General features: G+C 43.9%; 1 protein-coding gene across 1 annotated transcript in view; it reads right to left on the minus strand.

Moving 5' to 3' along the window:
• insc (INSC spindle orientation adaptor protein) overlaps positions 1-13,609 on the minus strand; it is a 34,230-nt gene that overhangs the window by 12,760 nt on the left and 7,861 nt on the right. The window contains exon 2 of the mRNA XM_086109215.1: positions 3,997-4,088. Coding sequence (XP_085965341.1) covers positions 3,997-4,055 — 59 coding nt within the window. The 5' untranslated portion in view covers positions 4,056-4,088. The remainder of the gene's footprint in view (positions 1-3,996; positions 4,089-13,609) is intronic.

Below are 13,609 nucleotides of genomic sequence, written 5' to 3' on the forward strand. Positions count from 1 at the left end.
CGCGGCCCTGTGTATATAAGGTACAGATGTACAACCGATGGTGTTGTTCCTCACCTTCGAATTTACCGCCTTCTGATGTCGTATCCGGGGGGGGTTGAAGTCAAAGCACGAAAAGCAAATGTCACTTTCCCAGATGCTCAGCCATCTGAATGCCGATTCTACAGTTACGCTTTGCCAGCAAGGCAGTATGAAATAGGGCTACTGAGGCTACCAAAAAATCAATGGAATTGTTGCAAGGACACCTTTAATGGATTGTTTTAGAGGAGGATCTGGTAAAAATTGAGACCTGGAAAATTTAAAAAAATGTCAAAAGTATACAAATGTTGCACCATTCAATACATTTTAATCGTGACATTAAAGCCGTAACTTTATATTGAGAATAGATGCATTATTCAGAAAAGCAATGAAATTAATTTCTTCAGAGTTCCTCCGCTGAGAAGAGACTGACAATTTTGGAACATGTCAGCAAACCTCTCGATGAACGCGACGACGAGTGAGTCACACTCAGACAGCTTGATGAGCACTCGTTGTTGTGGCAGACGAGGGGGAAAGCCGCCGCACATTCGCTCTCACTTTGGCATCATTTCATACGATTAACCACTTCGCGTCACCGAAAGCAAGCTGGTCCGGGCACCAATGGAGCCATTTCCAAACCATTTTTCCACACATCACCCCATAAGAATGAGCCGGGCTGGATTTACTCGGCTCGCCGGCCGCAAATCGTCAATGATGAGGATAATAATAGGTCTGTTTTCCAAAGGAGAGGAAGCGGTGCATTTCACTTAGACAAACATGACAAATATTTTCATGCCGGGCCCAGATAGGGGTCCCGGCAGCTACGTCATCCTGCATTAACACTGGTCCTCTTCCTCCAGGGGAGGAAGTCAGCCACTCGCTACCTTGAGCATCAGTCAATGCCAGCAGCCTTTTTTCAAGCTTTGGTGTGACTTAAAATAACCGTTGATAGACAGCGGCAATTTCTCTCAACCCGACAGAGCAGGAGAAGCGGATCTCAGGTCTGAAAAGACGGCATGATGAAATACTCTTACACACGGATGCCTTCTTGAGAAGATGCTCCGCTACCATAATGAATCAATGAAGGGTCGAACTAAGACCTTGAGTTCTTCTTGTTGACCTGACCAAGACATTATGGATAATAGAATACGTCTACATTTCTAGCAAAGACCAAATTCTGTGTGCACTTTCTGTTCGAGAGAAAACAAAAACTTAGAAGTGATTCATTTTTGAAGCATTTGCGCTCCTGGTGTTGTTCCTGATGATGAATCATTGCTAGGTCTCATGATCTTTCCCTCTCCGGCAATCTGATGCATGAGAGTGAGCGCTAAATTGATTATAGACGCTTTGGTGAGAGAGCGTCGAGTAACTACTTCTGTGTGTTGTAACACTTTCAGTCCAGTCTTCCATTTTCTATACTGCTTAATCATGTTCACTCCATAGCTAGGATCAATCCCAGCTGATTTGGGTGGTCCGAAACTGTGCAATGGTCACCAATCCAGGCAGGTCATCTCAAAGTTCCTGCCTTGGTCTTTGCACTTTGCAAAGCCCGACTTGAAGAGGAGGAGTCTCTTGGGAAATCGTCACTCAGAAACTAGAGGGGAATTTGTGTGACACGTGTCCTCGCATTGTATGAGTGAGTGCATTTGTGGCTAAAACAGCAAAGTTTGAATGAAAACACACCACCACCATCCGTCTCAGAGCCAGACGTTCCGTCGGCCGACGTGGCGGAGTTAGCCTGCGGCATATGGGCAGGTGTGCAGCAGAGCAGATGTTGTCGCTCAAGTATGGCGATTCAAGCGCGGCTGGAACTAATTTGCGACTGAGGGAGGGGTGTGGTCGACCGAAGCATTCGTACTTGAAATTTACTCAAAGGCCTCAGATGATTTGAGTTTAAGAAGAACGCTCCAGAGATCACAAGTGCAAGTTGAGCCACTTTGGCTTTGGATCTTCTGGATGATGGACACTGGACAGTCTCTATGCGCAACCCGACTCCCTGCTGTTGCCTGCAACAAAGTTCTCACCGATGCTCCAAATTGAAGAGAATTTGCATTATAGTAGTTATGTCAAACTTGTTTTCAATGCAGCCATATCATAATTATGGTGCACGTCCACGTGGTAACTGCTGACTGTGCCCTCTGACTGATCCTTTTTGGTCCTCATGGAGAGCCACGACAGACATGTGACTGCCAGATGTTGTAGGCCAACCTTTCAAGTGAAGCCAGGAAACTGCATCATAGTGCATACAGGCAATTTCGCCGACTTTCACGCCTGGGCCGTTGTGAACGTGAATCATCTCTGTCATTTCTCCTGTTCTTATTCGGAGTCCGCACGTCAACTGTCTCACTGCATGTCTGCGCTCACGTTCTGTACAAAACATCCCATCCCTGGTGGTGATTCAGTAAATCCCCGGCTGATAGTTCATGCAAATAAACAGGAACTTGTCAAGCCACAAATGTCCATGTTTTGGTTTCCCATGTGCACACAGATGTTTTGAGGTCGCAAGTGTATTTGCACGTGTGGCTAAAGTCTCCACCCCAGTACATGATCCATGTGTGTTTCATTCTTTCCGTTTTCAATGGACTATACACTCGCAGCGGTTTTGACATTTGTCATAAGGTGGCGTGTTAACTTCTGATGGCGCGTAAATGCAGATTCACAATTTAGTAAATGTGTTAAAAGGTCAAATCGACTTGATGCTGATAATAGCGGGATACGACCGTTTTGGCTCCTCGTTTTTGAAAAATAAAAAGATTTAGATGCCACTGGAAGCTCGGAAATTACTAGCACAGAACGGCCGAGGTTATTTTTAGTCAGATGGCGTTCAATTAGTTTGAAACTTTTATGCCCTCTGACCTGTCCACCGAAAAACGTTAATGCGGTGCCATGTCTAAGGTCAATTGTGCATTGTGATCGTTTTTTTTTTTAATCTAACACAACAAAGCCCAAAACAATTGGTCTTCCATATATTTTAGTGGCTCTAATCCATCATACAAAATGAAAAACCGGGCCTGATAAATAGGACTGAATTTGAGTTTAATATTTTATTCATCACATGATGATGTGTGTGTGTGTACACAAGACCCGCAGAGACACGCTGCCCAAAAGTTCCATCCCCACTTATTGGGATTCGTCAAACTCCAAGTTGCTCTAAACAGTATTAGTACCATTCATCCTCTCGCAGTGACGCACAAGCCACTCACCTCATCTCTACTACGTCCAAAGAGGACCGAGTACTTCTGACCCGATGCTATTTTAGATTACGGCACCTGTTAGTGTTCTTGTCACTGTCGTGTTTGTTTGTGACGACTGTCTAGTGACTGTATCGTGTCTGAACACACTGATAGAGCCTTTTGAAGAAATATACACTGGGGGCCCTTGTTTTACGATGGATTACGTTTTACGATAGAGTTCTGTGAATGTGGTCTTGTAAATGCATTGCTAGTGTCTTTGTGTGGACACACAAGGTGAGAACAGGGCTTCATATTGCATCAGCAAATAGTGAGTGAAATGTAGCCGCTGGATTTTTCACTAGCGGGGCCCTTATTGTGAAAAGTATTAAGTCGCCAAAAGCACTGTTGGGACTGTTGTGGTTCTGATGCGTTCACTGCATCATCCTTGTGCGTACCATTTCGGAACCTTTTTTTTTTCTGTTTGGTGGAAACAGGACTTCGATTTGTATCAACCACTCTTGTGAGAGATATGGCTACTGGATTGTTTTACAGTAAAAGGTCTGCGCCGGCAAGCTCCGCTGCGACTATTATGTGGTGATGAGGCTTCATCCATGCTGGCGCTTGATTCATTCGTTTCCATTTCGGAACTGTATGGTGGAAATGGGGCTTCATATTGCATCAGCCACTCTTGTGATAGCTATGGTCACTATATATATTTTTATTTATTTTTTTATTTTTTTACACAATAAAGATCCGCTGCCAAACCCCATTGCGTCCTTTAAGGCCTCCCTGTCACCCTTCTACTTGCCTGCCGGGAGAAGAAGATAGCGAGCTGCTCTGCCTGGAGCTGCACTGCGGCGTTGCCATTCTTTCGTCCACCTTCCCGCTTCAGTTTCTCACCTGGAAGTCGAAGAAAACATATTTAATTCGTCTTGCGTGGAACAGGAACGACAGGCTCATCTACTTGAATGTCTCCGTATTGATCCGCCACCAAGCGTCCCATTCTTGTCTTGCTTTTCTTTGACTGCAACCAATTCTATTATGAATGAAAACTCTCTGTGAGGAGTCGCTGCGAGGCTGCTGTGGTGCGCCAGGAGAATCATATTTCTTATCGTCTAATTTATTGGCTGGCTGCCAGCCAGGGCTGCACGCTGTCACTCTCTCTCACTCTCTCGCTCTCTCTCATCACTACTTTGAGCCTTAAGTGCCGCAACTTTGTTCCACCCGTTTTTATTGATGAATCCCATTTGGATTAGTCCATTTTCAAGCGGGAGATGCCACCGAGGCACCCTGCCCAACCCCTCCTTACCGCCGCCGCCGCCTTCCGGGGAATCGTCTCTAATCCTTTTTAGTTAATGATATCCTGCAGGGCGGCTACTCATTTTGTGTTTACTGTAGATTTTAATTACCAACCGATAGTTGGCAAGAAGTGACAATGTATGTCACTCGCGGACGACAACGCCTGCTGTATACGTCAGACTTTGTGGGAACTGTTTGGGGCTCTTTGCTTTTCTACACCCAGTGAATCAAAGTCCATAGCGGAACTATTGTGTGGAAAGAAAAAAAAATCCACCTTTCGGATGAGCGAGATTGAGACTGGTTGAATAAGCAACTTAATATATGAAATATAATGAACAAAATGCAGGGTTGAAAAGTAACTTACAAAGTGTAACGTATTTGAGGTAAGCGACAAAGGGAAACATGCGATAGGTATCGTATGGCGCCAACGTACAAATTATCCACCCATCCATCTATTCTCTTCCGTTTATCTGAATTTGAGTCACGGGTGCAGCTGCTGTCGCGGGGAAGCCCAGACTTCCCATTCCCCGGCCACTTCGGCCAGTGTTTCCGGACGGATCCGAAGGCGTTCCCAGGCCAGCTGGAAGACCTGGTCTATCCAGCCTGTCCTGGCTTATCCCCGTGGCCTCCTCCCAGTGAGACGTGCTCAGAACATCTCACCAAAGTACAAATTATTACATATGAAAGCTAAAGTACAGAACGTATGATATGGTTCATAGCATAGAGAACTGAATTGAGGAATTGTGCCAGATTGTCAAAAGTCACCAGCAGTAATGGTAGATTACTACTTCTATGACAATTCTGGAAAACTGTAGTTCACGGGTGTCAAAGTCAAGGCCCGCGGGCCAGATCCGGCCACCTACGTCATTTAATCTGGCCCGCGGGAGCAAATCATGTGCGTCAACTATCATGATTCTTGCTGATATCTGTACCGAAATGTCAAATTGTCATGGGTAAAACATAACGTTGAGATTTTGCACCGGCCACCTGAGGGAAGCCGTAACTCCGAAGTGGCCCGCGACAAAAAATGAGTTTGACCCCCAGCTGTAGCCCATCGAAAATAAAAGCTGACTACCAAAACTGGTCATTATTTGAGCTCACCGCTAAAACCAGCTTTTTTGTTTCTTGAGAAGCTGCTCCGCTACCATCATTTGGCAGCCACATGTATCCCAACATACAAAGATGCAAATTTCCAACAGACAGTTGAACCCAGATCTGCTGATTGTGAGGCAGATGTGCTAAACCTAATGCCGGTGTGCAGATTAATTTGATTGGCCCTAGCAGGGATCACAGCCACAGAGAGACATGCGGCAGCAGATTCTATTACAAGCTCTCGTGAGGATGACCACAGAAACAGAGACTGAGTCCAATCATGCAATTTCCTGCAATTTTGGAGAGTGTCACTAAAAGAACTGAAAGATACTCAGCAAAAATTTGCCACTGCTTTAGGTTCACATGCTACAATGCCAATAATTGAGTGACGTTAAGGGCCATTTCCCAGCAGTCTAGCCCAAAGCCAAGTCGAACCATGCGAATAGGCGTAGTTTTCTTTCTTAAGTTTTTTTTCATAGACAGGTGCAGTTAGAAACGTTTTTTTTTTTTTTTTTTGCTGTCGTGGGAGTGAACACAACCGACTTGCCTCCCAGCCAATGATGTGCCAGTTGCATGTAAAAGAAAAAAACGCCCGGGGTCCGTTGAAACGCCCAGCATGGCGCAGCACAGTCTGCCAAAGTCCCATACACGGTACATTTAGACTCGCCCCAGTAAGAATAGCAAGAAACGCAAGTTTTTATGGCGAGCGCATGTGCACTCTCTATTAAAAAGAACCCCGAATGTTTTCTTTAAATGCAACATGGCACGTAACTGCCAAAAGGCAAAGCCAGTGGACCATCGCAGCTTGTCACCGAAGCCGCAAAAGTTATACAACTCTGGATTTTCTTTCAGGGATGATAGAGCTTCGACGACACACCGACTAATTTCCATACCATGTTCGATGTTTTTTTTTTTTATGTCCGGCATTGAAACGCGAGCCGCCCTTGCCTGCGAATTTCCCCCCGCCGGTGGGCTGCGGTGTCGGCGGTAAGGTGGACCAAACAAAGGACACCTCTGTTTTGGCTTCATGTCGCATGGCGGCTAAAGCAATAAGCTCTCGTTGCATGTGTATGGAAAAAAAAAAACATTCCAGAATCACTGCTGCACTTCCACACATTTTTTTAGGAATCATTGTAAAAGCTGGATAATTGTGTTCTGTTAGAACCTCTTTCATAAATGTTACAAGTTCCCAAACTGAGGAGCTGGGCCCAAAGTAGGGTACTCCATTTATTTATTTGGGCTTGCCAGGGTAACATGCTTTAAACAAGGCGGCACACAATATCGTTGCCTCTGTATTATTATTAGTTGTAAAATACAAATACAATTGTGAAATGTTTGAAATATAATGTACAAAATGGAACATATAAAAACATACATACAGAAAGTACAGAATGTTAAATCAAGATAATTCAGAGTGAGTTATATACGAAACAAAAACAAAAGGTGCTATACAAAAGGAACCATATGAAACTTGACATCCGATAAGTAAAATGAGGTCGGGTCATGTGGGAAATGTAATGGAGGAAAACAAATGAAACGTACTGAATGGAAGAGTAAGCTATAGTATATACCTTGCTACAAAAAAAAAAGGGAGATGCTTCAGGCTTTCACCCTCTTGTCTACAATAATCCAACCAAGTCGGGTGGGAAAGAAAGCTAAAAAAAAACAAACAAACTAGCATTTATGTTATAGAGTGAGCTCACTGTCTCTCTTAGTCACAATCAAGCAGTCGCTGTATAAAAATAAATGCTCGGTTGCTTTGATGTCATTCTGCGGTGAGCTTGAACGACTCTTGGCAGACTCTGTGACAAACCGCGGACATGAAGATTTAAACCAAATCACAGCCTCGGCTCAAATGAAGCATCCGCCTGGGCCTCGAAAGAAGAACAGGGTGGAGGCCATCTTGAATATTAACCTTCTTTAATTAAGGCCGGGTTCTGCTTTGCTTCGTGCTTTTAAGGCCTTTTGGGCACCAACAAACTGCACGGCTCTAGCTGTTGTGAAAGTGTGGTATAAATAAAGATTATACCACGGAGAGCTCTTTTGCACGTACTCGTTACAATGCACGTGGTCCTTTATCTCCAGTGCGTCTCTAAATACTCTGCATTCCGCTGATTACGTTGACACGGAGCTCCCTATCTGATGAACTACTTTGGCACTGCCTGTAAAAGTTGACTTGGATCGGGTCGTCGTTGTGTAAAAATGGCACCAACAATGAAAAGTGGGATAAGAAGTCCTCCCGAGAGCAGTAAGCACACACATACGAGGCAATACATCTTTACTTACTGTATGTCGCGCTTTCGCAATAGCTGTAGCGGTAACAGAACATTTTACATGAAATAACAAAAATTAATATAATGTTAAAAATATGTGTGTATATATATTGCCGCTGTACGCTTCCACCGTGATATACACCAGGATTCCCCACTAATCACCAAGTTTGGCGCGGAAGCCGTCCTTTCACTTTGAGCGATGCCGTGACATAAATCTTGCCATTAACCACACGCTCCGCCACGTCTTGCAACCTAACGATGGGAAATCAGTGGCGAGTAGCTGACACGTCTCAGGCCGGCGTGACAGGGGAAGCCTCGAAACGAGGAGGATGCTGACAATCATATTTCTTATTTACAGCATTACAGTGTGGTTAGCATTGAGGCTAACGTGTTAGCATTTCATCAATTCTCTTTTGTAGTCGTATTTAAGACGGGGTAAGATGTGAAGTCTTTGTCTATCTGCCTCAGTGCGTTCTCGACTGTCATCTGCCTGGACCACAGTCATTCATGGTGCCAAGGAAGACCTCAGAGTACCTAAAATGAGCTCAATGCACATGATTAAACTGTTCATTTCGCTTTTGGCTTTTTTTGTGAGACATAATCTGAAAGAAGAGAGAGCAGGGGAAAAAAATAAGTGTTAATCGAAATTTACAGACTTTTGTTGTGTTTCTGACTATTACAAAAACTGTATTTTAAACTCGGAGCTGGACGCCAAAGTAAATTTTGCCGGTCACTCATCCGTCATCAGTCGGTCATTTTTTCATGCCTCCCCAGTCTGTCAGTCGTCAGTCCGTCTTTTATTTTACCCACTCTTCAGCCATGGCTAAATTAATATTTGTCAGCGCTATTTTAGGACCGTCAGTAAAAAAATGTTTACAAGGGTAACCGCGTGATCAGTCACACTTTGTGTTTTTCGTCATTTGTCATTTGCCATTTGCCAGCAAGTCGGGAGTCCGTCAGTGATAGACTGACGGGCCTTCCGTCGGTACTGACGAAATGTTTAAACTTCCACTGGAAGGCACCAATTAATTTGGGTCATAAAAATTGGGCAGCACAGTGAGTGTCCCGCTTGTTAACGTGTGTTTCACAGCTCTGAGTTTTTGGGTTTCGAATCTCAGGTCGGGCCTTTCCGTGGAGTGTTTGCACGCTCTAACATTGCCTGTGTGTGTTTTCCCCTTGATACACTTGCTTCTTTGCACATTTCAAAAACATTGAATTCAGCGTTAGTTAAGATTTAACTGCTTATAAATGAGCGTTTGAAAGATTGTTTGTTGATGTGTGCTCTCTGATTGGCTGTCGACCAGTTCAAGATGATTCCCGCTTGATGTCAACTGGGATATGCCCCAGCACAAGGGCACTACATTCAGACATTGGTGGCTCAACTGGAAGAGTATTTTTTTTTTCGCCATGGGAGTGCCTTTATCCCTCTAAATAGACGACATAAGCGCAGTTCTTTTTTTCCACCCCACCCTGACATGTCATCAGATTGTACAGAAGCTATTCTCAGCACTACATGGTCTGCTTTTGCTCTTGATTTGCTTCTGTCCAATACACTTTTATTGGTCTCTGAGACGGGAACCTTCTCACATGCAAGCTGGAGACACAATCAAACACATGGCCTTGTAAGGCCCTCACCATTCTATTCCCGTCTCACCGCATTCTTTCCTTTGGCATCATTGTAATGCTAATATGGAGGGGAAAAAAATTTGACCATAATGGAAAAACGTGGCCACATAGCAAGTAACAAAAGCATGAATGGCGAACATAAATGTGGACGCGCACAACATTGCGGAGCAATCGTCACAGTCAAATAGAACCTTAATCATCGGTATCTCCACATGATTTTTTTTTCCAATATACTGGAACACTCATCATCATTAAAGAAGCCTTTACCGTAAGTCCAAGATTTTGAGGCAAAATTGAAGCAACACATAAAAGAGTTAGCTACTGGAAAAGAAATGTGGATACTGTGGACACACAACATTGTGGAGTGCACACTAATCCTTGTTAAAGACTTCTCCACATCTCTTAATATTTGAGGCAGCTTAGGAGAAATGACTAAATCGCCAGAATTCAAGCACGGATGCACACAACACTGCGGCACGGGAGGTGTCTATCGTGACTGCCACTGTTTGAGGACATAGAAATACCATCCATCCAATTTTATATGGCAGCTGTCCTTTTTGAGGTATCACATCACCTGGCGCCTATCTAAGCCGACTTGTGGCACGAGTCTCAGAGCCCCTTGGAAAGGTTGCCAGCCAATCGCAATGCACAAACAGATAATCATTCGTATTCACTCCTATGGACAAGTTAGTCTTCACTGAACCTATTGTGCATGTTTATAGAATGCGGGAGTAACCCACAGAACGCACCAACTGCACACAGGAAGTTCATAGCATAAATCGAAATGGTGTACTTCATGTTAATGCCAGTAACACGCATAAGCCCGCATGCTTGCTAAGTCTTTTCAGTGCTTCAAATACAATCATCCTCATAAAACAAAGCAGAATCATACCTCCTGAGTCATGACCAGTGAAATATCCAAATGCATTTTAGCTGGACCGCTAACAAAGCATTCAAATAGACTCATAAAGAAAAAAAAGTGACGAGGCGGTCAAGACTTTCTAGTCGGACTGAGAGACTTCTGGGAACTGAATTGGGTGTGGGGAAGGGGATCACTGATGGGTACATGACACCGGAGAAGCTACTGCCAGCGAGCCACTGGGAGCTGCTTAATAATGAATGAGGCCTGCAGAGAGGCGGCGTTGCAAATGGCTATTAGGGGAGAGTCATCCGGACGAAATTGGACGCAGGCAAACGGCCCGGTCGCCTAAATGCAGCAGTTGTAATCAGCCATAGCGAGTGGTCGCACATGTTGCTAACAGCCCTTGTCATCGCCCCCAGGCACTTTACACACAGCAGGCTGCAAACGTGTTGACACGCACACAGTTTTCTTGTAAAAAATGTCTTTGATGCAATGCCCACACGAGAAGTAGACCAAAAAAAAAAAATCATCAGTCTGCTTCAGTTTGGTGTGTTTCCATTGTCAAAGTTGTGAACGGCAGCAGAAAAATAAATCCGGAACCAATTTTTTTGCATCCTTTCTCGGGATACCAAGCGCGGTGGAACACCATTTACTAGAGGTGTGTCGTATTTTACCAAGTTCCCACACAGACTATATTAGGTAAGCGACAGGAAGTGAAACCTTGCGTTATCAACAGACGGCTACACCATAAACAAACACAGTGTAGCTCAACCTCTGGCTAACAATCGTTGCGGCAACCAGTATGCTTTTGGCAATGTGTTAAAATTTGCGTTGAAAGAAAAATAATGAATCTGATTATGTTTTCCAGGAGATTTTTTTTTATTTTATTGTATGAATGGCTAGGCGGTTAGCGCGTCGACCTAACAGTGCCGAGGTCATGGGTTTGAACCCGGCCTTCCTGTGTCGAGTTTGCATGTTCTCCCTGTGCCTGCGTGGGTTTTCTCCGGGTACTCCGGTTTCCTCCCACATTCCAAAAACATGCATGGCAGGCTGAATGAACACTCAAAATGGTCCCTAGGTGTGAGTGTGAGCGTGGATGGTTGTTCGTTTCTGTGTGCCCTGTGATTGGCTGGCAACCGATTCAGGGTGTCCCCCACCTACTGCCTGAAGACAGCTGGGATCGGCTCCAGCATGACCCGCGCCCTTGTGAAAATTAAGCGGATCAGAAAATGAATGAATGTTTACTGATTGCCATTGGCTGTTTTCTAAGTTTCATTTTAAGTCTGACCAAATCAGTTCCGGTTTACCCTCCAAAAATGCATTTTCTTTACTATTCTACCGAATGTGAACCAAACCGTGACTTTCAAACTAAACTGCTTACGGAACTGCGATTTCGAGATGTACTGTTACACTGGTACAATTCACCCACCCCGACTTGGTGGAAACAAGAGTTAAACGTGGCAACACACTAAAAGTAGACTTGGTGTTTCTCCCTTGAAACATCTGTTGAGAATCTCAACACTGAGGTTAGAGGAGATATAAACATATCTGTGATGCATTTTGGGTTGAAAGACTGGATGCCTGTCAAAACCAAAAAGATTACCTCAGTTTTTGCTGAGCAACCAGCGATCTAAAAACGGCAGCGGCGCATTAGACACACCTCACACAGTTTCCCTCCAGCTAAGCTTTTTTTGCAGCAGTTTCACGCTGTTTTTACTGCCAGGATTCAGGCCTTCGCGACAACTCCAAAGTCAGAGCGTTTTTGTAAATATGAGATAAATGTAGCTTAAGAAAGCTATTTGTTGAAGATTGAGCCATCACTGAGCTCTTTACCAGAACCAGAACTTTGTGGTTTCACTTGCAAAAACAGCAATTTAACACTTGGGACAGCCAACCAAAATACCTTCCAGCCCCCCTCATTTCTTTTTGTACAATAGAGGCTTTGTTGTGACTTTAACAGTGTCTCGTTAAACTGCTAGCCATGTTGAGTTTCAACCACGTGCTGTGATAGCAGTAGTTGAATTCAAACATCTAATGGGTATTGTCTCCCTTGTTGATCTTGATTGATTTTAGAAGTTCAGATCCAAAATGGTCACACCTTGTCATTGTCACCGAGTCACCAAGACACTGGCTGAGAATTTACGGTCCAAGTTTAGGTTCTTAGGTACATGGTGATAATTTGAGGTCAAAAATGAGATTTTGTTCATGGTAATTAGATCTCTGTAGCGGCTTTGCCAATCCGAGCCAAGGTATCGATCGTTTTAGATGCGTTGAGCAGAGATGCTTGTTGAGAATTTTTGGTTCGTCAACATTTGGTCAATCTTCAAACTTTCACGGTCAAAGGAAGATAACAATAGTTTTGGATGTTTTGACCGGAAACACTTTTTGTGAATTTTAGGTTAGAGATCACATTTCCTCAGGGTCTTATCAACGCTCTACTGGTCAATTACAAGAAGACCAATCATCATCTTCTTCAAGGCAAAATTTGGACATGGTCCTTGTCAACTTTCGAAAAGACTGTCATCACCCAACTGCTCTCCAAACTTTCCAGAGCAGAGTTTCATTTTGAGATGCTTGTTAAAAAGCTATGGTCGATGCTCTAAACACGAATAGTAAAAAAAAATTTCAGGACGATCTGTCCACACAACGAATATCAAAGTAAGGTAAGGTTCCTTTTCAATGCAGTTTTCAACATGACTTTTTTTTTCTTTTTTTTTTACGTATTGTCGTTCCCTGTGTCTTCGGTACTGATGCGCAAAGATTCTGCGGTCCAAACTGTGACTTAATAAGTTTTAAGAATGTGAAAGTTGCTTTTTTTTTGTCTGCACATATTTTTTTTCACCTTTGTTTCTGCGCTGGGAAAATACTGGCAGTTCCAGTGCACACAGTGAGAGGCTACAGCAATAAAATATGTCATGTAAAAACAATATTAATGCTGCTCCATGCTCGTCTTTAAAACCTTGCCAGGGGCTTTTGAGTCGTAAACTCTGGAGAAACCTGTCTGGAGCCTCCCAAGTTCAACGTGGAGCACGTGAAGCCTGTTGAGCAGGCCTATAGGATAAAAGCACACATTTCACTTTTTCCCCTTTTCAAGCATTTTTTTTTGTATGCTTTGAGTTCTTCTTTATGATCTTTATTGTTCTGAAGAAGCCACAATCATCCACCCAAACCTAAATGACTGCAGTGGATAGCTGTGTTTTACTGTAAAACCCCTTGGGAGTCTTCTAATTTCAGGATTCGACTTTCCCAGATGGACTGTGGTTTGTTCT

This window comes from Hippocampus guttulatus, chromosome 4, assembly GCF_054856545.1.
Source record: "Hippocampus guttulatus isolate MCC_2025c chromosome 4, RoL_Hgut_1.0, whole genome shotgun sequence".
Lineage (NCBI taxonomy): Eukaryota > Metazoa > Chordata > Actinopteri > Syngnathiformes > Syngnathidae > Hippocampus > Hippocampus guttulatus.